Genomic DNA, 25,587 nt, shown 5'->3' with positions numbered 1-25,587 from the left:
CTCAGACCACCGTCCAGAGCACTCCACAGCATTACAGGCCTCCTCAGACCACTGTCCAGAGCACTCTACAGCATTACGGGCCTCCTCAGACCACCATCCAGAGCACTCTACAGCATTACAGGCCTCCTCAGACCATTGTCCAGAGCACTCTACAGCATTACAGGCCTCCTCAGACCACTGTCCAGAGCACTCTACAGCATTACAGGCCTCCTCAGACCACCGTCCAGAGCACTCTACAGCATTACAGGCCTCCTCAGACCACTGTCCAGAGCACTCTACAGCATTACAGGCCTCCTCAAACCACCGTCCAGAGCACTCTACAGCATTACAGGCCTCCTCAGACCACTGTCCAGAGCACTCTACAGCATTACAGGCCTCCTCAGACCACCGTCCAGAGCACTCTACAGCATTGCAGGCCTCCTCAGACCACAGTCCAGAGTGGTTAAATCTGTATCTGTGAGTTTGTTCAAACATTAATACCATAAATATTAACATATTAGATTTTTTTTTTACTCTAGGAGTATATTATGAGTTTGGAAAGTCTATAGAAATGCTTAAATAATGCATTACAATTTAAACACATTAGATTTTAGTTGACTAAAATTATTTTATTTAACTAAAATGTACTGGAGATTTTAGTCGACTAAAATGGAACTAAAACTAAAATGGCATTTTGGTCAAAAGAATATAACTAAGACTAAATCAAAATTCAATGTCAAAATTAACACTGGCGAACACAATTTACAGGGACATTGAAAGTAGTAGTGATATAACCACAAACTCAGGTGGAACCAGTATCTTCATTAAACCTTACCCACTATATAACTAGGTAACTATCCCTGCCCCACTCTGGAATGGTCGGCTTAGGGTGGAGTTTCTGATTTTGAGCTTTCCTTGCAGTAATTAGGCTTACTACATCCACCCAGGGGCAATATTAATACCCCCTTGAGGCTCATGGTGGTAGTTAAATCATAAGGAAATTTTTCAGCTTGTTGGATCATGTTCTTGTAAGAATGCCTGATAAAAGTGTAAAACAGGAGGATCATTTTATACAGCTGTTGTCACCATAGGGTGAGTATACAATTACCTAATTTGAATAATTTGATCCTATGTTTTCTTCAAAAAGCACTAAAATAAGTGTTCATTTTTATTTTTTATTTTTTTTGGATAATCTGGAAAGTCCATATTTCACACAGGTTGAGTATAGAGTCTAGCAGCACTGTATCAGACAACAGAGAATAAGTGCAACAGAGCTGAAAGCTACAAAGCCAGGAATGTGACAGATGGGAGCTAGTGAAATGAGATGCATCAACAAGGTCAAATAAAGAACACCACACAAAAGCCCATCAAATGAACTGTATGCAGAAATTGTTGTAAAAGATAATGTAACACAGGATTCAGGTGACCCAAGTATATCAAATATTTCATGGGACTTGGTGGCAATGATGTAGGTGAACAGATGCAATGTATGCATACAGTATGTAATATGCTTCCAGACTCATGTAAAGGTATTTAATACCTGGCTTTACAACATAGCCCGGATATTAGCACAAGAGACTACCAGAGTAACCAGATAATAATACTATATGCTAATACTAATACAAAGCTCAAACATTATAAACATTCAACACTCATCTAAATCCTGATAAGGAGGGAACCCCTGAGGTTGGCTATTTCCAGTCACAACTGAAGCTTTGTTTTTCAGTAGCAGGAAACTAGTGCCAGATTGCAGACTTGTATAAAGTACTCGAAATTTCTACTTGAGTAAAAGTACAAGTGCTCGATCAAAAAGTGACTTGAGTAGAAGTGGAAGTGCTCGCAGAAAAAGTTACTTAAGTAGAAGTACTAAAGTATTCAACAATTTTTTTACTTAAGTATTGCAAGTATTTTTTTCAAAAAATTTGCTACTTAAGTACTAAAAGTAAAAAGTACCAGTAGTTTTGAAAAAAAAATTTTACTTAAGTACTGAAAGTAAAAGTACAAGTACTGTGTTATTTAGTTATTAAAGAAAGAAGTCAAAAGTTTGAACATCATATTGTTTTTTATTATTTCAAATGATTTATTCAAATGATTAACCTGTGTTTGTTAGTAGTTTCTTGATGCACTTTAAGCGCTGTAGCACAATTTATTTGTTTGTTTCATATTTTCTTTTTATTGGAAAGATTTGGTATAGCAGCTTTTATTATACACAGCCTTTATTTTCGTATGCGCTGATTTACAAATGACATTATACACATTTTTTTGAGCTTTATGTAACCTGCCATCTACTGTTCTGGCAGTGGTAATTTTTTTAAAAGTAACGAGTAACTATGCAGCACAAAAAAAAAATACTTGAGTAGAAGTATCGAAATCATCGAAAAAATGTAGTGAAGTAAAAGTAGAAGTAGGAGAAAAAAATTCTACTCTAGGAAAGTACAGATACCGCATTTCGGTACTTAAGTACAGTACTTAAGTAGTTCTACTTAGTTACTATACATCTCTGCCAGATTGTTCTCAGCACAGGGTTATTGGTTCTGAACAAGTGGGAAAGTTAAAAAAAAACCCAGAACTCAACCCCTAGGGTTTAGGGTAACAAACACTTTACCCTCCCTGATCCTTAGAATGACTTTTACCTTGGCCGAACATCACCCTTAACTCTGCAACTCTCCCTAACATTTAAAGTGATTGTAAATGATCATCTTGGTAACAACCCATTCAGTTTAAATAGAAATGAAAGGCAAAACATTTGTGTATAGATATTTAGTTTGCAGTTAGGAGCAGTTTGCACGGCGCTGCCGTGATAGCAGATTACCATACATTGACCGGAGGATTATCAGGACTGTCCTTCCACCTCTTATACTCATCAACACCTACTCCATGTCAGTTGATATTGTTCTATTGTGCATTAAAGTACTTACAGTCTACACTTAGAGGCGCCTCTCCCTTTGTTTGTCCTTTACAGCCTACTGCAACTTTGGTTTGTTCTCTTTGATGGCAGCCCTAAGTCCTTGGACTTCTTATCTTCGCCATACTTCCATATAACATTCCCTCCTTAAAGGACTTTTAAATGGACTTTTTAATGGACTTATTTTGGGCTTGCAGCCTATGCGGTTGTTAACTCTTGTTCCCTATATGCATTAGAAGGCTGAGGAGTTGGGCTTTGAGCCCAGGATGATTATTATCCCATAAAAAGGTGGAAACAGTGAGCTGACAGAACAAAGGTAGGGTGATGGAATGTACACAGGTTGGGTTGAGAGTAGATAAATAGTTTTAGGTAGGATGGTCATTTTTAAGCTGTCACAATGTCCAATCAAAAAACAAAACAAATCACAAGTTCCATTTTTTGTGCTTTACAGAGAAGAGTATGAATGTTCAGAAAGAAGAAATCTCCTAGATTGGCTGAGGTTGAAGAGGGTGAAGGGTTTTAACCTTCATGCATTCTATGCATGAAGGTAAAAAACCTTCTGTGTGCTGCCCCCCCCCCCACAGTCCCCCTAATACTCACCCGAGCCCCCTCTCGATCCAGGGATGTTCAAAGGAGCCTTGGCTGTCCCGGGTCTCTTCATCCTTATTGGCTGAGACACAGAAGTGGGAGCCAATGGCTCCCACTGCTGTCAATCACAGCCAGTGAGCCAATTAGGAGGGAGCAGGGGATGGGCCCAGCCATGGCTCTATATGTCTTATAGATGCATAGAGTGCATGGAGTGAGGCTTTGGAGCAAGCACACATCAATGCCCCATAGCAAGTAGCTTGCTATTTGGGGCACTGGTCAAAGGGGAGGAGTAGCAGTGGGGGACCCGAGAAGAAGAGGATTGGGGCTGCTCTGTGTAAAACCATTGCAAAGAGCAGGTAAGTATGTTATTTAAAAACAAGAGAAACTTTAATGTTACTTTAAGATGTTTGATTGCCAAAGTGGTCCATTTAAACTTGACGGAACTTTTTAGGTTATTTGTTTGTTAGGATTATAGTGTGATGCGAATGGAGAGGGATACATAGGACTGAGTGAGGGAAAGAGGAGATCATCTATGTAGACAGAAATTTTGTAGAGCTGATCCCCTACTTTCAGGCCTTAAATATTTGGATTAGTTCTAGCTTTACAGAGAAAGGGCTCAAGGAAGAATACAAAGGAAAGTTGAAAGATTTTGGCATCATGAGCATGTACAATTGGACATTATAAGGGTTCCCATTAACCTTAACATGTTTAGGCGGTGTAGAGTAAATCTATAGTATTTCATCATATTATCTCCGAGACCAATATCTTTTAATACTGCCTCCATGAATTGCCAATTTACTCAAAGGCCTCTTTGGCATGTTAGGCGCATGGATTAAACTGAGTATTTTGAGAGGTTAAAACCCACTTGGTCAAGTATAATTATGTTTAAAATATGAGTAAGAAACTAGTTGGCCAATAATTTTGTGAGGAGTTTAAGGTCAATGTTTAGGAATGAAATGGGACAGTAACTATTGCAGGAGAAGAAAAAATCTTTCCCTTCTATGGATATCACTGTAATGTGAGCTCTCAGTGACTCTTGAAAGAAATTATAGTGATGAGTTAAGGAACTGAAAGCTTTCATATAGTGTGGTATCAGCTTTGGTAAAAGCATTTTATAAAATCATATATTCAGGCCATCTTGGCCGAGAGACATTCATATCTGCTTTAAGTTCCTCCTGTGTGTTACAGGCATCAAATTGTAGAGCAGTATTAAATTTGAGTTTTTGGTTAGGTTCAAGGATGAAATGTATTGCGGTAATTCAACCTGTCCAGATCTGAGGGGGGGAATCAGGGCTTTTACTTTGTAGGTTGTAAAGAAAAGAGTAGAAGGTACCAGAAATATTTGCATTGCCCTGGGGAAGGCCTATCTTTGAGCCCTGGGATGTAGTATTTGAGGGTACATAAGAAAGAAGTTGTTAGGTTTTTTAGTGCCATGGTTCTAAGATGCTCACAGAAATGTGGCAGTGGGTAAGGATTGTTTTTGCCCTATACGAGTTGATTTGGTGTGTCAGGGATAGGAGTTCTGTTTCCACGATGCAATCTAGTTTTTTTTTTTGTGCTTCAGTTCTAAAGCATGGCTGTCGTTGAGAAGTTTGGTGATTTTGGCTTCTCTTTCACATTTTATTATAGAATTATGTTTATTGAAGATCCCCCCCTATATACAGTTTGTGGGCTTCCCATACCATCCTGAGGTCATTGTCCCCAGTTGCGCTTATGAGAAGTATGTGTCTATTTCCCTAGCCTCGTCTGCCAAGATTTGAAGACGATGGAGTAGGCTTTCATCGATCTCCAATGCCATGCTAAGCCGTGTTGACAGATGTAAGCATGAACTACAGTGATAGAGCATGGTCAGACCACATGATATTGCCAATGTCAGTGTGCTCAATATGAGGGTAATAGTTCTTTTGTGGATCAAGAAGAGGTCAATGCAAGAGTATGTTTTGTTTGGGGAAGAGTAGAAGGTATCTGGGTGTTGTAGGTGCCAAATTCCGATCAATTGTCCATTGTGAAGCATATATATAATTCTCTTGTATGTGACCTGGTAGAGATAGAAGGTGTCTGAGGTGTCCACTGCGTGCATGAAGGTGCCTTCCACAAAAGGAGTCAGCTCCTCTAGGATAGGAAGTGGTCTTGATTGAGGTCTGGTTTTGGTAGATCATAAACATAATAATAGCATGAGATGCCAGGCTGAAGTTTGCAAACCTAGCAAAATACTTTCTTGAATTCAAAGATTTCAGAGAGAGAGACATAAATGTTGCCCTTTACAAATCATTAGTAAGACCTCATCTGGAATATACAGTTCAGTTTTGGGCACCAGTTCACAAAAAGGCTTTTGGAGAACTGAAGAAATTGCAGAGAAAGGCAACCAAACTAATAGGAGGTATGGAGGAGCTTAGCTATGAGGAAAGATTAGCTGAACTGATTTTATTCTCTTTAGATGTCATTAAGGGGATATGATCACCATGTGTAAATACATAGATAGTTCATTAAGTGAATTTAGTGTGCTTGTTCACTTTAAGGTCATCACAAATGACAAGAGGGTACTCTTTTTAAAAGCAAGCTGAATGCATTTCTAAATGAACAAAACATAACTGTATATTAACATCTATAGGTAATCCAACTGCCTTCTGAGGGATCAGGAAGGAATTTATTTTTATACTGCCAGAGAAAATTAGACCACGTTTTATAGGGTTTTTTGCCCCACCTCTTTATCACCTGTGGGTATAGGATACTGTATACAGTGGTTTTCTATTTATTTACTCTAGTTATTAATTTTTTAAACTAGATATACATGTTTTTTTTTTTTTTTCAGCCTGACTAACTATGTAGGCAACTTAAATTCTTCAAAAATAGAAGCTTCTCCCAACACAGGGGTATGTTACATGTTAAACCTGCAGTCATCTGGCCAACATTAGACCCCAGATGTCTCTGTAAAGAGTACCTGTCACTGCCCATGCTATCACAAGGGATGTTGTGTTAGCAATAAAGTTGCTACATTTTTTTTAAAAGAGACAGTGTAAAAATAAAAAATATGAAATAAAATAAACAGTAAAATAAAAAATAAAAATTTAAAGCATCTTTGTCCACCTGTGCTCATGTGAAAAGGCAAACACATACATAGCACGTGCACACATGTGAAACGGTGTTCACACCACACATCTGAGGTATTGCTGTGAATGGTATAGTGAGAGCAATAATAATAGCACCAGATCTGCTGTGTAAAGGCTTATAAAGTGGAGATTTTACCATAGTTTGGTGGTGTTCCATGAGCGTGCACAATTTTAAAGCATGACATGTTAGGTATCTATTTACTTGGTGTAACAATCTTTTATATTTTCCAAACCATTTGGTATTGCATTTTGTTTTTGTGTATTTCTTATTCACTAAAGTGTATTTAAAAAAAAAATGAGTTTGAAAAACTGCTACGCAAATATCACAAGTCATAACAAATTGCAACACCCACCATTTTATTCTCTAGGGCCTCTCTTTAAAAAAAATATATCATGTTTGGGGATCTTATGTTATTTTCTAGCAAAAAAAAAAAAAAAAAAATATTTTTACACTCCTGTGAGAGTGTCAGAATAGGTTTGGGGGTCAAGTTGGTAATAAAAAACCACTAGAAGCTTGGCAGCAGATATCTCTTGTCAAAGACCAACCTCTAAGCCATCTGGGTTGTTTGTCCTAACCTTAAACCAGTCACCCTGCAGACCTGTCAATCAAATTTAAGACATAATTAATGCAGTCCAGTATTCATAAATACATAATAAAGTATTCTTTCATGAATTGTATGAACCCCTGCCAGACCCTTCTCTAGCCTTCTACACTAAGCTAAACCTTCTTTTCACAGGTGCTCATTTATCTCCTCCAACAGCAGCGCCCTTCTGCATCTTGTATCTCCTGGCTTCTAAAAATATAGTGCTGGGCTACAGTTACTTATGCACTAACGTGCCAAAAACTTAAAGCAGAGTTCCATCCAAAAGTGGAACTTCCGCTCATCTGCCTCCAGTGACACATTTGGCACCTTTCAGGAGTGAACGGGTGCCTGTTTTTGACAGGTACCCTTCCCCACTTCTGGGAGACAGCGCGGCTGCCCTCGGAAATTCGGCCCCCCTCCTCATTCTCCCACCGCCGAGCCAATTAGAAAGCGCAGTGCTCTTTGCACATGCGCAGTAGGAAACCAGCAGTGAAGCCTTTAGTTCCCTTAGAAGAATAGTGGCGGCAGCATCCGGCAGCCAATCCGAAAATCGGCTGGGATGCTGACATTGTGGGCTCCCTGGACAGGTATGTGTCTATATATTAAAAGTCAGCAGCTACAGTATTTGTAACTGCTGACTTTTAATTTTTTCTTTTGCCCAGCTGGAACACCTCTTAAAAATATATTCCAACACACTCTTACCAACGCACACATTCCTGTAAACATGCTTGTAATCCAAAGCACTGGATAATTTGTTCTGGAAACATGCTTGTAATCCAAAGCACTCTTATATCAAAGCAAATTTCCCCATAAGAAATAATGGAAACTCAGATGATTTGTTCCACAACCATTTATTCATAATACCTTCAGTTTAAAGTCCATATAAATAGATTATAGCAACCATAAAATGTCCATCCACAAATGGCAACCTTCACAAGGGAATTAGAGGCAAAATCCAGCAGGAGCTACAGAGTATAAAAGAGAAGAGAGGTGACTCTAAGTGTAGCAATATGGTTACATTTAATGAAGGTTCAACATTTAGCAACTCACATGGTTTATGGTTAAAAGAGGCACATCTAAGAATGAAAGCTTCTGGGGTAAAGCTGTCCACATAGACCACCCTCCGCACCGCCGGCAGTCTGTAGTCCTGAACAGGAAGACTACCCTGCAGTAGAGTGATCTGAAACAGAGGCTTGAAGAACTCGTGGAGCACAGTGTAGAATAGATGATGATGATGGCGGTGCAGAGGATGGTCTATGTGGACATCTTTACTCCGGATGCCTGCATACTTAGATGTGCCTGTTTTATTCATCAACCATGTGAGTTGCTAAATGTTGAACCTTCATTAAATGTAACCCTATTGCTACACTTAGAGGTGCCTCTCTTCTCTTTTATACTCAGCTTTGACATGACGCTACTTGTATATCAAGATATCGCTTGTTTATCAAGTCAAAGTTTTAAAAAAATAATTTGGGGTGAGGGGGCTCTGTTCATGAGAATGCAGGAGACTTGGATGGCTGCATTCTTAAAAAATCATCTGCTTTATTGTTGTAATGACATCTTCAATTGTAAAAGGAAGACACTTTGTGGGGATAGTACCTGTTTCCAGTGAGTGGTGTGGAGGATTGTTCATGGCAAGCTCCCCTTGAGCAGCAGCTTTACTGACTACTTGCTCCTTTCTATCTTCTCCCCATTCTGTCTCTACTGTGAGCTGTAGTTGTAATAATAAAGCAGGGGTTCCCTGAGATATGAAAACTATTTCAAGTATTTCTCTGTATTAAAAAGGCTGCCATTGAGTGTCTTTTTAACCTTTTTAGTGTCTGTAGATATATACTGTATATGTAATAGTGTGACAGCTTTGAGTCTGCTGACAATACATCCAAGATGATGCACAGAAAATTTGAAAGTGTTGTTGCAATTTATGACCTGGTGACAGGGTCAGTAATCTTTCCTATCTAAAGCTCTGCCATTATCATGTTGCAATATAAATATTGGGTGGGATAGGGGTTAAAATACCAGTTCAGTGTCAGTTCAGATATATCAGCAGGCAAAGTTAAGACTTGAATAGTAGTTTTAGGATTCATGCAGACAGTTTTGGGCATTTATGCCTAGCGGATATCTTTGGTGCTTTTCCATGCCTAGGGAGCTGGACATGCCTTGCACTACCTGCCAAATAAGTTAAGAGGTATATGCCCATGTGCTCTGTTCCTGTAACCCGTAAACTTGACCCTGATCCTGCCTGGCTGCTAATACTTTGTATATATGCAAGAGATTTGGACGGGTGCAAGTTATTATTACATTTAAATACTTCTTTAAATTCAGTGCTTCCTTTCATTGGTGTTTTCCAGAACATGCACATCCAATAAATTCCCAAACACAAAACTTCTTCCTTCAGGAATTATGTTGGATGCACATTCATGAGTAAATGCCAATGTGTACACCCATTCACTTGTGTCGCAGGCTGTACAAAGTACTTGTGGCTCCCCAGGTGTGGGAAAGCACTGGGAAATGTATGCTAGGTATAAAAAATGCCTATAACTGTCCAAGTGCATAAACCCTTAGAAGAGGCTTCAGTATTCAATTTTGGCAGATATATTACTTTGAAACAAGAACACAAACAAAAGTATTTTATTGACAGGCTAGACATGAATCTTTTCAACGGATTAGGGCTTGTTCCTCCCATGTCTGTGGAGCTGTGTTTTTCTGCACACCATCACACATGTATGGTACAACACGGCACATAGAAACGAATGTACCCCGTTTAAACTGAAGATGTGCAGGGGTGTGGAGTGGGCCGAAAAACGCACCCCAACAGACATGGTGTGAAAAACCCCTTAGTGACTTGAATGTGTATTTACGCGATTGTGCTAATTTGCATTTTATGACTACTTTTACTGAATTATATATAATCTATTGCTTTTCTTCTTTTATTCCACACTCTATGGCGTTGGGTCCACCAGTACTCTCCTAGCATGCGAACATCCTTCATCAGTGCATCCCAAGAAGAGACTGATACACATTGTCGAACAGACCCTGTATCCTAGATGACTCCTCCTGCTCTCCTCACTCCTCTCCACCCTACAATGGTGACTAACACATGCAAAGGAAATAAAGACTGAGCCATTCTGCTCTTAACCTTTCTGGCAAGGAGACTTGGGTGCAGCAACCCATTCAGATTCCCCTTACTTGTTATTATACCCTCTTCTCCTCCTGTGCTGCCAGGGCAATTTACTCCAGACTGTCCACTGCCTTTCATTTTCTAATTTTTTTGTATTACTTTCTTGTTCATTTTACACCCTAAGAAGGTTTGTTCTATAATTCCCTTAAGATCGTTCTTTGGACCTTCCAACTGACTTCCAAAAGGGGGGCACCATGGGGAGTCTACCAGAAAGATTTTTTAGAAAGATTTAAGGAGGAGGCCTAGCTGGGAAGATGTTCACTACTGATGACTGGAGATGGGAGGTATGGCAAACACTATATAGGCCGCTTATCTAACACCCAGCTGACTGGACAAAATGGATGTAGATACCTGTGATTCTGGCACAAGGAGTATCTTCTATGCGGTGTGTGTGACATGGACTGAAGAAGATGTAGTTATGAGTTCTAGAAAACAAAGGACATTGCTGCTGCAAACCTCTTTCCTTCACAGATGGAGTTGTTTTTAATTAGATTGTTTTAACACTAACTCATATTTTACAATGACTTGAAATAAAAGGGAAAAACACTTTATTTTAAAATAATTTATTCTGGGTATGATTCAGGTGCCTTTAGTGTTGACTTTTCAGGTGATAAATTTAAGAATGAATCAATTCAAACCTAATATTTAAATGTTCTGTTAGATGATGAAGAATTTAAACCACCAAACAGCTATATCTCTCTCTTGAGGACTCTCACTCAATAATACCTGCAGTCCAGTTCCTGCTGTGGATACTATGAGGGGTCCTGCTCTTCCTATTGGATTTTTATTTTACATTATGGAGATTACACTGGAATGTGCTTAAACACTAAGGGCTTGGGGGCCTATTCATTTAAAAGAAAAAAAAAATTCTGTGCCTTCGCACAGCCATCATAAATATTTACCGTCATGTGTGCAACATGTTTAATTCCTATAATTATCAGCTCCTTCTAGTGCCCTTTTTGCTGTATTTTTGATTAAGGTCATTCAAGAAAATGCCAAAATATAGTCCCTAGACTGAGCTGCCAATTATAGGGAACAAACATATTATACACATTGCGGCAATACTATGTAATATCTATGTGAATGCTGATGCATTCACACATTACATTTTTGTTTATAAATACACCAAATAAAGAAGGGAAGAAAAATGTGGGTGGAAACACCCAAAACTGCCAGGTGGACTGGGATCGAGTCAGGATTTATTCCAAGAAGAGCCCACTGTTGAAGTTTACAAGATATAAAAGAAACAAGTATATGAACAGCACACTCTGCCTATAACTAAAATATCACTTTTGACTGACAGATTGCTGGGGTAACAGTGGCGGAGCTAGAGGGCTAGCTGGGGTGGCAATTGACACCCCAGACAAAGTTCTTGCCACCCCTGTTGCCACCCTGCTCATGGGCATCTGCAATTCCAAATTCCACACACAATATCTGTTTGCTTTTTGTGCAGCGCTGATCGCAAACTTGGTCTGTCCGCCGGCTCTGGCTCCCTCCTCTCCCCCTACTGTCCAGCAGCTACGGAGTTCTCTGCTCTGCCCAAGGCAGGACACTGCTTTCTCCTCCCGTCCCCTGATTGCATCCTGTGGGCGGAAGAGAGGAGGACAGCCACGGAGAGCACCTTCTTCTGTGTACAGAGCACTGCAGAGTAAGGGCAGAGCGTCCTGCAGGTTGTTTCCATAGGGCAGAGAAATCCAGCATTTTTCATTGGAATGAAAAAAAAAAGTTGTGTGTGCATCCCTGTTCCCCCGCCCCCTCCCCACATGCCAGCCTCCTGCTAACCTCTACAGTCAGCCATGTGTGTCCTATGGAGGGACAGAGCTGCAGAGAACCGACTGGCAGCATCCCTAGAAGTGACTAGCAGCATGGAGGACCCAAGCTGAGCCACTGCCCTCTATTACTGTACTAAAAGGTGGGAGGAAACAGCTTCAGAGTCCTACAGATGATAAGTGGATGATTGTAGCAGAGGAGAGCTTGCTTCATATCTGATAGCATGGATTTTAGAAAGAGGGGGGGGGGGGGAACAGGGTGTCTCAGTTATGTGTTACATAGAGATAGGGAAAAAATACACTAGCTTGTTGAGCTTCTTCAGCGCAACAAAATATGCTCTTTTATTGCTAATTCAAGTTAACAATAACCAAATTATAGGAAACCTAATGTGAAACAGGGAGACTGTCATTGCTGTTTTTTTCTGAAAATGCTAGTTGCTTGGTTGGGATGCTGACCGCATTGTTCCGATTGGAACAGTGGAGGTATACAGATTGGGACATGTGAATTTTAGCAGACTTTCCTGACATTCATGTTTGAGGTCAGAATGTTATAAAGATAGTAAGTCAGCATAATACCAACTAACCATTATCAGGGAGAGGTTGGCAGTAAAGGGCTTATAGTTCACTAATCAGACCTAGCCCCCCTTTTCCCAAACACACACAAATTCACAGAACTCTGCTAAGGGCTAGGGGTGTCATAAGTAAAGAGTAATATGCCTTATTATAGGTAACTTAGGAGGCACACCTGTTTTAGGCTGGGTTCACACTATTGCGTTGACAGACATTGCATGTGATTCACACTGCATTGCTATGCAGATCACATGCGATGTCTGTGCAATACAAATTTTGCCACACAGTTTGTTTGACTGAATTCATATCCCATTCAGACCAAAACAGTGCAGGACCCTTTTTTTGGTCCACACTGGAATCTGATCGCATGTTCACACCTATGCGATCCAATTCCTACACAATTTCAAAGTTCACACTGTGGTCTTTTTCTCACCGGGAGTGTCATTAACTGTACATTGACATCCGCAGCGGTTCGCAGATGTCAGATTGAACCGCCAACGATTTAGGTGCAATGCGAAAACCCACACAGGAATCGCAGGATTTCCCGCATAACACCAGTGTGAACCCAGCCTGAACCTCTAAGGCCCCTTTCAAACTTGTGTGACTTGTCCTGCGATTTGGGATTGCAAAATTGCATGACAAGTCGTTCTCCATTATTTCCAATGAGTACCGTTCATATCTGTGCGACTTGAAGTCCCACCAACTTCAAAGTTGTTCCTGCACCACTTTGGCCCAATTTTAATGTGTTTTGAGGTCCAAAGACATAGACATAGCTTCAAGCCCAGTCAAAATTACATCAAAATCGAAATAAAATCCTTAAGTTGCACAAGTGTGAAAGAGGCCTAAAAGTCTTCACCCCTGTGCTGTAAGCACACAAATTGCACATGGTTTTCAGGTGGCCAATTAGGTCATATTCTGCAGGTAATACTGCCCACCAAACACTACAGGGGATTATTTATGCTATACTATGATACAAACCATCTCACCCTGGCATGTGTATACCTCCCATATACAAAACAATTTATCAAGATTTTTCCGTGTATCCAATATTTACTATAATCTGTACCCAGAACTAGCTACACGGTGTAATGCATATCAGGTCTGACCTGCGTACTACTCTCTAAGAATAAGAATGTGTGGTGTGTAGACATGCATAAGAGGAAGCCTGTCAGACCTGCTATGCCTTAGAATGTATACCTCCATATAGCTGCTTTTGCAACTTAGGGGGTCATTGGGGGATATGGTAGGGTCAAATCATTGCAGCACATGCTGTATCCAGCACATACATTTCAGCGCTGCATATGCTTCTCTGGTTCTTGGGCATTTTCGCCCTGGGCACTAGTTGACCTTTTCCCACCACTGGTCACTGTCACTCAACTCCAGCTACCCTATATATACATATATACTGCTCACCCAGCTCCATCCTGCCAAAACCCCATAATTCATGCCTACCAAACTCCATCCTTATTGCCTGCCTTCTCGACTACATTCACTAGGAATGCCTGCCTACTAAACTCCACCCTGCCGCCACTTCATACTGCCTCCAACCAAACTCCATCTTACCCTGACCCTACCTACTGCCTACCTACCCAGCTCTCTACTGCCAGCCTAAATCCATCCTGCACCAAACCTGTACTGCCTGCCTATCCAACTGCCCTATATAGACTCTCACCCATCTCCATAGTGCCCCCACTCTATACTGCCTGCCAACTCAACTCTATCCTGCCTCCACCCCATACTTCATCCACCCAGAATGACTGCCTCCTTACGCAAGTCCATCCTAACCTGACCCTGTACTGCCTACCTACCCAGGTCTATACTAGAACCCTAAATCCATCCGCCTACACCCTGTACTGCCTGCCTAACCACCTACCCTATATAGACTACCTACCTATGTCCATCCTGCCTCCACCTCATTCTGCCTGCCAATCCAATTCTATATAGACTTCCCACCCACATACCCTGTTCACTGATCTTCTTTCTGTCTCTGCGCAACATTGCCACCCATTTTCACCCTGTCCACTTCCCTTATATAGCCTGAACCCAACTATATTCTGCCTCCGCATAACCTTTCCATTTCTGCCCACCTCCCATTTATAGAATATCCATCCACCTCCATCCTGCCCCTACAAACCCTGTCTTCCTGACTTCATCTTGCCTTCCTTCCCCTATATACTGTAGTGTGCCTATCCACCTCCATCCTGCCTCTACATAACCTGACCATCCATCTTCACCATTCTCATCTCCTTTATATAGACTGCCCACACACATTCAGGCTGACCAACTATCTTTATCCTGCCACGTTGTATATTGACCCCCCAAAATAATACCTTGCCACCCCTTTGCCACCCCTGTTTTAAAAGTCTAGCTCCGCCACTGTGGGGTAATAATTTGCATTTACTTTTTATAACTAACACCCTGTTCACTGTGTATACAAATAACAGTTAAACATGGTTATTTCTATCTCCAAGAACTCTACTTTAATTTTTCACATATTTAATCAGCCCCTACAAGTCAGGTCTATCCTGACAGAAAACACCTCTGCCCTCTGCATTGTTATGTCACGCACTCGCATTAATCCTGCCCAGGTTACCTCTGAACTAAAGAATCCCCCTTACCCATTATGTTAAGAGATGAGAAGGGGAGGTGTTTTGTAGTTTTAACATACTTCCTATCCTAGGGTGCTACTCTATACAGTAAATACTCATGCAAGTACCATGTGTGAGCATGGTCACCCTACGACAGGAAATATGTTACAACTGAAGACCGGTTAACTGCAATATATAAAACTTTTTGCCTTTGGGTGTACATACACTTTAAAATTCACACTTCACTTGAATCAATAGGGCAGTTGTATTAGCACAGTGGGTGTTTTACATGCAGGGAGTGTGTTTTTAGTTAAGCAGGCCATATACTGGAAGATTCCTCTCATTTGGCCCTATACATGCTGAACAGAGTGGATGGGGCATTCTCTCCTGACAGCTTTTGTATGCTGACAACCTTGGATGTTGGAAACTTAAGAATTGTTATATCTGATTAAATGCAGTTTATATTCAGCTGACAATTCCCCATGCAGCTCCCTTGATTTTCAGATCAAAGGACGTTGGGCAGGAGGGTGCTGAAATAGACACTCACTGTTCAAATTTGGGCTGGTTATTCAAGAACTGGCGGAAGCTCTCTCTGTGTATGCCCAGCTTTGACCGACTTTTAGTAGACTAGTAGTGAGATAGAAAGAACAGTAAGATATTGCATATCACTGACAGGCACAAAGAAATACCCACATACTGTATATAATGAGCTAGTATGACTATCCTCCTTTAAACAGTAGTATGTTGTTTTTAAGGTCATAAGAACTGATTCCAGCTATATCCCAGTGCATGGGTTTCAGTGCCAAGAATAAATGAAAAAAAAATTAGGAATTTTGATGCACCTCTACATTTTATATCTTGCAATACATTACAGGACACAGATGTTGATTCTTAGATCATGCCGAGATATATCCCGGGTAACTATAGGCCGGTCAGCCTAACATCAGTAGTCTGCAAGATTTTGGAGGGGATGTTAAGGGACCACATACAAGACTTTAGTAATGAAAACGGTATTATTAGTAGTAATTAGCATGAATTCATGAAAAATCTTTCTTGCCAGACCAATCTATTAACCTTCTACGATGAAGTGAGCTGCCACCTAGATAAAGGTAAGCCTGTGGATGTGGTGTATCTGGACTTTGCAAAGGCATTTGACACCGTTCCCCACAAACGCTTACTGTACAAACTAAGGAACGTAGGTATGGACCATAGGGTGAGTATCTGGATAGAAAACTGGCTCCAGGGGAGAGTCCAGAGGGTGGTGATTAATGGGGAGTACTCGGATTGGGCGGGTGTGGAAAGTGGGATCCCCCAAGGTTCTGTCCTGGGACCAATCCTGTTTAATTTATTCATAAATGATCTTGAGGAGGGGATATCTAGCACAATCTCGGTATTTGCGGATGATACTAAACTAAGCATGCCAATATCTTCTATGCAGGATATGGAAACCTTACAAGCGGACCTGAACAAAATAATGGGGTGGGCAACTACAGGGTAGATGAGGTTTAATGTTGAAAAATGTAAAGTAATTCACTTGGGCGTCAGAAACATAAAAGCAAGCTACTCACTAGGAGGGAAACCTCTGGGGGAATCTAAGATGGAAAAGTATCTGGGGGTCGTAGTGGACAACAGGCTTGGCAGTGGCATGCAATGCCAAGCCACTGAAAGCAAAGCCAACAGAATATTGGCATGTATAAAAAAGGGGATTCACTCCAGAAATAAAGAGATTATTCTCCCACTCTACAAGACTCTGGTCCGGCCACATCTGGAATATGCTGTCCAGTTCTGGGCACCGGTCCTCAGGAAGGATGTGCTGGAACTGGAGAGAGTCCAGAGAAGGGCAACAAAAATAATTAGGGGAATGGAGGACATCAGCTATGAGGAAAGACTACAAGCACTGAACTTATTCTCTCTGGAGAAGAGACGCTTGAGGGGGGATATGATATCAATGTACAAATACTGTACTGGCGACCCTAGCATAAGGAACAAACTTTTCAGAGAAAGGGAATACAGACAGACACGTGGCCACTCACTAAACCTAGAGGAAAGGCGGTTTAACCTTAAAATACATAAGGGGTTCTTCACTGTCAGAGCAGTAAGGATGTGGAATTCGCTTCCACAAGCAGTCGTATCAGCAGGGAGCATTGATAGTTTCAAAAAACTATTAGAATGGCACGTTAAAGACCACAACATACAGGGGTTTACAATGTACAGTTAACAGCAAACACACACACCTCATAGGTTGAACTGGATGGACTGATGTCTTTTTTCAAACTCACAAACTATGTAACTATGTAACCAGTGGTTTTATGCCTCTACCTTCAGGTAAATCAATATTAATGGTGCAGGGATATCTTGGGAAGTATAAGGTGAGGGGAGGAGCCCAAGAAGAGTGTGGCTATCAACCACAGGGAGAAGTGAAAACATCAGTGTTTTTAAGAAAAAAAGGTCTCCAAGGTACCCTGGGGAACGAAGGTTCAGGGTTTAAGGAGGAATCTTTACAGGGGACTAAACAGAAGTCACACAGCTGTAGTAGACCTTGTGACACGTCTACAGGATACCAGCAAGGAGGCTGGCTACTAATAAGAATAGGATGTTTTTAGAAGCATGGTGGGACATGCATTGTTGAGTGAATAAGGGTCTATGTGCAAGATTTTGAAAAGTCCTTGCAATATTTTCTAAGGGGGAAGGTGATGACCACGGTAAGAATATGTATGAGAAAAAGATTAAAAAAAGACTGTGTGTACCTCTCAGAAGTACAGAGTAAAATAAAGGTCTGGTAAGTCATTGCTCTAAGGTGGTGTAACTGTTAATAGATGCCCCCCCCCTTTTTTTCCAGGGGAAGGGGTGAACCTTAAAATGTGAAAAAGGTTTTTAGGCAGGTCTATTTGACTTAGAGGTGGAGGGTCTGCCACAAGATGAAGAACCTGCAGTAGATTATGTGGACTCAGGGCCGGCGCTACCACTAGGCAAGTTAGGCAGCCGCCTAGAGCGCACTGCCACCTAGGGCGCCAGGCCGCTGGTTTCAATTCCCCTTCTTAGTCTCTCCCTCCCTCTCCCCTGTGCAGCAGCGAGCCGCTCTGGTCTCTGTACTGTATAATCTATCAGTCACTGACAGACTGTGAGTGATCGGCAACTCGGCAAGTCACCGAGTCCTGTGAGCTGATTTTTTTCAGTCTGATGTCTGTGACAGTCTGTCTCTGTCACTTCTCTCACTGGAGTCTCACCCCCCTCCTCCCTCCAGATGTAAATAGAACAGTCAGCCTCGGCTCCCGTAGGTCCGCCCTCTTCTCCTGTCCTGTGCTAAGCTGTGGAGTGAAATCACTTCACATATCAGAGGGACTGGGCGTGTCAGTGCAGCCAGCGTGGGGGTCTGCAGAGGGAGAACCTGCAGAGAGGAAGCGTGGAGTGTGGAGTCTATGCTGTGATGGAGGGAGGCGTGACGTGAGTGCAGCAAGACAGCAACTGAACCGAGGAGGAGAAACCAAAGCAAGAAACGATTGGAAGGTGTGCTGGAGCCTGACTGGAGGACTCAACTCATAGAATCATAATTTAAAATATGTTTTCTACATACAATATCCTGGTTTAAGAAGCTATCCTAAAAGATCCTGGTTTAAGATCCTGATGTAGAATTCCTGGTTTAAGATCCTGATTTAGAATTAGAAGTTATCCGGGGGCCGGGGGGGGGGGGGGGGTGTTAAGGTGGTTATTTCTGACTGCTATAATTTTAGTAAAGCTGGCCATATAGTACATAAAGATTTTTTTTTTGTTCAGCCTGCAGTCTGCAGACTTAGTGCCGGTTCACACTATTGCAATGCGGGAACACTGCGAATCTACTGCGTGTTCCCGCATTGCATCTGCAGCACAGGCAGTTCACACTGCCGTATGCGATACCCTGGGGGTGTCAATTCTAAGTTAACGACACCCCCCCCCCACCCCCCCAGCTCAGATAGCATATCGCAGTGCAATCTGAAAGTTCACACATGAATTGGATTGCACTGGTGTGAACCACCATGCAATCCAATTCTGCTGCGGACCAAAAAAGGGTCCTGTGTGAGTTCAATGCGATTCAGATGCAAATTCAGCCATACAAACTGTATGGCTGAATTCGCACCGCACAGACATGGCATGCGATTTTAGGAGCAGTGCGATCCGAATCACATGCGATGTCTGTCATCGCAATAGTGTGAACCAGCACTGAATAAAAAAAAAATCTAAACTATTTCTTTATTCACTCAGCACCCACTCAGGGGATTTCGATCAGTGCATGGCCAGCTTTAGGTTTATTTAGTGAACATTTCCAAAACCAAGGGAAACACACTTGTGACAATCACAAGCGATCTCCACCCTGCGCCAGATCACAAATAAAGTAACAAATGAATGAATATGATTTATGCAAATTTACTGTGTTCCCAGGTATTGCAGACATCTCAAGTCTCCTGCAAGTTGTGGGAGTCTCCCGCATTTCGCCCTGCACTCACGGACACCCGCGAGCACAGGGCGATATCCCGGCAGGGCTGAGGACAGCAGTGCCAGAGGCGAGCTTAGCTGTCAGGACTGAGAACAGAGCCGCTATTTAGGTTCCGCTCACAGGCAGAGTGATATCAAGTGCCTGTGGGAGAAGGAGCCATACAGAGAAAGCACAGGGCTCTGCTCTCTACTGCAGCCGTGTGCTTCCCCTGTATGACTCCTCCTCTCACAGGCAGAGTGCACTTGATATCACTCCGCCTGTGAGCCGGTATTACAGAGGAAATAGCGGCTCCATTCTCACAGTCTTGACAGCTGAGCTTTGACACTGCCGCCCTCAGCCCTGCCGGGATATCCACAGCATACCACAGAGCCCGGCATACCACAGAGCCCGGCATACCACATGGCCCGGCGTACCACAGAGCCCGGCATACCACAGAGCCCGGGCATAGCATGTTTTGCATATGAGAAAATGTTTACAATTAAAATAAACTATTTTAAAATTAGCTGGTCTAGCAAAGCGTTGTATTCAAAATGGTAGCTGTCATTAAAAAGGTGGGGTATACATGTGCAGGGCAAAGGAGATGGAGCCAATGGGGGCAGTGTCAAGGGGGAGGGGCCAAGGGGGCGGCAAAATTAGGTTTCGCCTAGGGTGTCAAAAATCCTTGCACCGGCCCTGTGTGGACTGATCACATCCATACAGTAGGGGAGGCCTATTTAACAGGGAAACATGATTATTGATAGTGGCCTTTCCTCAGTAGCCAGCTCAATGTATTTCTCAAGAGTATTCCTAAAGAGGAGTTCACATTTGATTGGCCTGTGCAAAAAGGATTGTTCAGTAAGTGGTCTACCAACCAAGCTTTAGGTTCTAAGATTCTGCACATACAGTATACACAGAAAGTAAGGACATGCTGGAGATTTGGGGCAAGGGTTGTAATCTTGCAGCAATGTAAAGATTATCTATATTTGAAGAAAGTTCACTATTGATTTCTTCAGTCCAGTTTGCAATGGTCAGTGCAACTGACAAGTTGGCAATAGCTGATAGAAGGGAAGAACCTGCCAATGCAAAGGAGGACTTAAGAAAAGTCTCCAAAAGCCCATCAACTGAATCCTTAAAGGAGGGAATGCCATTAATGGAAACATTAGATTGATTATTTAGAATGACTGGGAAATAGTACATTTCTTCCTAAACTTAACTTCCATAGGGTAAAAGGCATCACAATTATCAGGAGGAGGGAATAAGCTGTTTTAGTTGGGCCAGTCAATATATAAGGCCTGATTGGCTTGATCCAGAATATAGAAAGAATTCCTAGGAGAAGCCTTATTTTTCAGCCCCAAAAAAATATGTGTGGGATGAGCAGCACTAGATGTATCTATCCAGAAACCAGAATGCGCTGCTTCAACCAATGAGTCTATAGTAGTTAGCATGTGTTGAGAAGATGATGAATAAGTAACTTCACAAAATTCTGGCAGCAAAAAATATTCAATAATCTCTGCTAAAAAAAGGAAGCCTTCCTTGCTTTTTGCAAATTGAAGTTCAATAGGCAGTTCAGGTTGTACTGCATAACATCTAAATATAAGGACAAGAGAGGCAGAAAAGCATTTTTGGGTTTTATTAACCACCAATGCCAGAAATTGGCGATAACACAACTATTAACCTGAGAGGAACTTGGAGTTTCCTCAGGGCCTGCCTGTAGCAGAATCTCTGCTGTTTATCCCATGTGTTTCCACTCCCGAATGCCTGTAATCAACCATTGCTAGCTGAGGATCTTCCCCTAGGGAGTATTCATGGAATAGATGTGGACTGAAGGGGATCAGCATTTCCAGGATGAAGGGATCGTAATAGCCCAGGCGCTAACCCAGTTCCTCTGCCTGTCTCTCAGGTACCAGACAAAAGGTGAGACGGTAGAAATGGCGGCTGGGTGCAGTAAGGAGTCTTCTAAGCAGTTCATCCCTAGCCAGAGAGGAAATTCAAGTAATGAGATGGAAGAAAAGACTATCAACTTAACAGTTAAACACTATAATAATGTTATAAATACTGTAGTGCGCTTAAACCAAGTGCTTATAGTGTGTAAATAAAATATTGAAACAACAAAAAATAAAATGAGTAAATAGTATAAAAAGGTAAAAAATGTCCATATATAGCTCAAAGTCCATATACTAATCTCAATATTCCACTGAAATGACCAAATGAATCAGTGCATCCCCCATCAGTGCAATAGGCTGTCACCAAGGGTAGATACAGTATCACCCCTCACATGTTTGCAAATATTTTATTATATCTTTTCATGTGACAACACAGAAGAAATGCCACTTTGTTACAATGTAAAGTAGTGAGTGTACAGCTTGTATAACAGTGTAAATTTGCTGTCCCCTTAAAATAACTCAACACACAGCCATAAATGTCTAAGCCGCTGGCAACAAAAGTGAGTACACCGCTAAGTGAAAATGTCCAAATTGGGCCCAATTAGCCATTTTCTCTTCCCGGTGTCATGTGACTCGTTAGTGTTACAAGTAGGGTTGAGCGAACACGGACTGTATTATTCGTGTTCGTACCGAATAATTGGATTTTTGTTACCCGAACACGGACCCGAAAACTTTACTGTATGTTAGGGTAAAAATCCGTGTTTGGTCATTTTACTTCCGGGTTTTGTATGTATTGGCGCGCTTTTCATGGCGGGCTTTCAACAGCCAATCAACAAGCGTTTAACTGGTGTGCCTTAAGCCATCCCAGCCATGCCTACAAATGTATTAGTAGCTGTGATTGGCGATCTGAAGCATGTGACCAAGTCTTTATAAGTTCAAGACGGAGTGCCGCTGCGTCATTATGCTGTAGTTCAGGGACAGAGCACACATCATACGTGCTGGCTGCTGATTAGGGACAGACAGGCAAAAATCATTTGTGTCCGAATAGAATTGAGGGACAGGTCGGAGTGTTTTAGGCAGGGCGAGATATAGGCATTTTAGGGCGAGGCTGCTGATTTTTAGGGTCAGTGTTCTACTATCGATTTTGCTGTGTGGGGGGGGGGGGGTTTGCAGTGCCGGCAGTGACCGATCTTATCAATCCTTTTAGGGAGAGGCTGGAGATATTTAGGGTCAGTGTTCTACTACAATCGATTTTGCAGTGTGGGGGGGGGGGGTTTGCAGTGCCGGCAGTGACCGATCTTATCGATCCTTTTAGGGAGAGTCTGGAGATAGGCAGGTGTCAGTGGTCCACATCGATTTTGCTGTGTGTGGGGTGGTGTGAACACAATCTTTTTGCCCACTGAGGAGGAGGGAGAAAAGTCTTTTTTATCAGTCACTGTGTGCAGCGTTTTTCTTTCAGTGCTGCTGTGCTGACTGTGATAATACACTGCTGTGTTCACATGTGCTATTATTGAGTGATTTCAAAAGTTATACACTTTTTTCTATTCCACTATTCAGTTAAAATCTAGTTAAAAATTACGAACTTAAAAGGGGAATTTTTTTTTTTCCCTCCATAGCCTGCAGCAGAGCTGGTCCACATTGATTTTGCTGTGTGTGGGGTAGTGTGAACACAATCTTTTTGTCCACTGAGGAGGAGCGAGAAAAAAGTATTTTTTATCAGTCAGTTGTGTGCAGCGTTTTTCCTTCAGTGCTGCTGTGCTGGCTGTGATAATACACTGCTGTGTTCACACATGTGCTATTACTGAGTGATTTCAAAAGTTATACACGTTTTTCTATTCCACTATTCAATATACACCCTTGGGTTAAAAAAATTAAATTGTGGCATAGTCTGTACTAATCTAGTTAAAAATTACAAACTTAAAAGGGGAATTTTTTTTTTCCCTCCATAGCCTGCAGCAGAGCTGGTCCACATCGATTTTGCTGTGTGTGGGGTAGTGTGAACACAATCTTTTTGCCCACTGAGGAGGAGGGAGAAAAAAGTATTTTTTATCAGTCAGTTGTGTGCAGCGTTTTTCCTTCAGTGCTGCTGTGCTGGCTGTGATAATACACTGCTGTGTTCACACATGTGCTATTATTGAGTGATTTCAAAAGTTATACACTTTTTTCTATTCCACTATTCAATATACACCCTTGGGTTAAAAAAAATAAATTGTGGCATAGTCTGTACAAATCTAGTTAAAAATTACAAACTTAAAAGGGTAATATTTTTTTTTCCCTCCATAGCCTGCAGCAGAGCTGACTGATATAAGACACTGCTGTTCACATGTGCTATTGATAAATCACCAATTTTATATCATATTTTCTATTCCGCTATTCAATCTACACCTTTGGGTATAAACAATTAAATTGCGGGATAGTCTGTGTCGGTACGTGTGAGATACACCTTTCCAATTTTTGGGGTGCATCTCATACTGCCGAGGATTTGAGGGTGCTGCCTGTTCCGAACTCCTCCTACTCCTCATCCTGCCTTTGGGGGTACAAAAAATAGTAATTTGGGCCTAGTCTGGGTCTCTACGTGTGAGATACATACACCTTTTGATATCATATTTTCTATTCCGCTATTCAATCAAAACCTTTGGGTATAAACAATTAAATTGCGGGATAGTCTGTGTCGGTACGTGTGAGATACACCTTTCCAATTTTTGGGGTGCATCTCATACTGCCGAGGATTTGAGGGTGCTGCCTGTTCCGAACTCCTCCTACTCCACATCCTGCCTTTGGGGGTACAAAAAATAGTAATTTGGGCCTAGTCTGGGTCTCTACGTGTGAGATACATACACCTTTTGATATCATATTTTCTATTCCGCTATTCAATCAAAACCTTTGGGTATAAACAATTAAATTGCGGGATAGTCTGTGTCGGTACGTGTGAGATACACCTTTCCAATTTTTGGGGTGCATCTCATACTGCTAAGGATTTGAGGGTGCTGCCTGTTCCGAACTCCTCCTACTCCTCATCCTGCCTTTGGGGGTACAAAAAATAGAAATCGGGGCCTAGTCTGGGTCTCTACGTGTGGGATACATACACCTTTTGATATCATATTTTCTATTCCGCTATTCAATCTAAACCTTTGGGTATAAACAATTAAATTGCGGGATAGTCTGTGTCGATACGTGTGAGATACACCTTTCCAATTTTTGGGGTGCATCTCATACTTCCGAGGATTTGAGGGTGCTGCCTGTTCCGAACTCCTCCTACTCCTCATCCTGCCTTTGGGGGTACAAAAAATAGTAATTTGGGCCTAGTCTGGGTCTCTACGTGTGAGATACATACACCTTTTGATATCATATTTTCTATTCCGCTATTCAATCAAAACCTTTGGGTATAAACAATTAAATTGCGGGATAGTCTGTGTCGGTACGTGTGAGATACACCTTTCCAATTTTTGGGGTCCATCTCATACTTCCGAGGATTTGAGGGTGCTGCCTGTTCCGAACTCCTCCTACTCCTTATCCTGCCTTTGGGGGGTACAAAAAATAGTAATTTGGGCCTAGTCTGGGTCTCTACGTGTGAGATACATACACCTTTTGATATCATATTTTCTATTCCGCTATTCAATCAAAACCTTTGGGTATAAACAATTAAATTGCGGGATAGTCTGTGTCGGTACGTGTGAGATACACCTTTCCAATTTTTGGGGTGCATCTGATACTTCTGAGGATTTGAGGGTGCTGCCTGTTCCGAACTCTTCCTACTCCTCATCCTGCCTTTGGGGGTACAAAAAATAGTAATTTGGGCCTAGTCTGGGTCTCTATGTGTGAGATACATACACCTTTTGATATCATATTTTCTATTCCGCTATTCAATCAAAACCTTTGGGTATAAACAATTAAATTGCGGGATAGTCTGTGTCGGTGCGTGTGAAATACACCTTTCCAATTTTTGGGGTGCATCTCATACTTCTGAGGATTTGAGGGTGCTG

At 41.8% G+C, this 25,587-nt stretch overlaps 1 protein-coding gene across 2 annotated transcripts in view; it reads left to right on the top strand.

The window, feature by feature from the left end:
* The window catches only part of TTYH1 (tweety family member 1), a 311,500-nt gene extending 300,605 nt beyond the window's left edge, over positions 1 to 10,895 (top strand). For both annotated transcript variants that reach the window (XM_082274354.1, XM_082274355.1), the window contains exon 14: positions 10,127 to 10,895. In XM_082274354.1, coding sequence (XP_082130480.1) covers positions 10,127 to 10,210 — 84 coding nt within the window. In that variant the 3' untranslated portion in view covers positions 10,211 to 10,895. The remainder of the gene's footprint in view (positions 1 to 10,126) is intronic.
* Positions 10,896 to 25,587: the final 14,692 nt, after the last annotated feature.

The sequence above is a fragment of the Pelophylax lessonae genome (assembly GCF_965119305.1).
Source record: "Pelophylax lessonae genome assembly, chromosome: 12".
Taxonomy (NCBI): Eukaryota; Metazoa; Chordata; class Amphibia; order Anura; family Ranidae; genus Pelophylax; species Pelophylax lessonae.
Note: the sequence above shows the minus strand (reverse complement) of the source record. Positions and strands in the feature narration are given on the sequence as shown.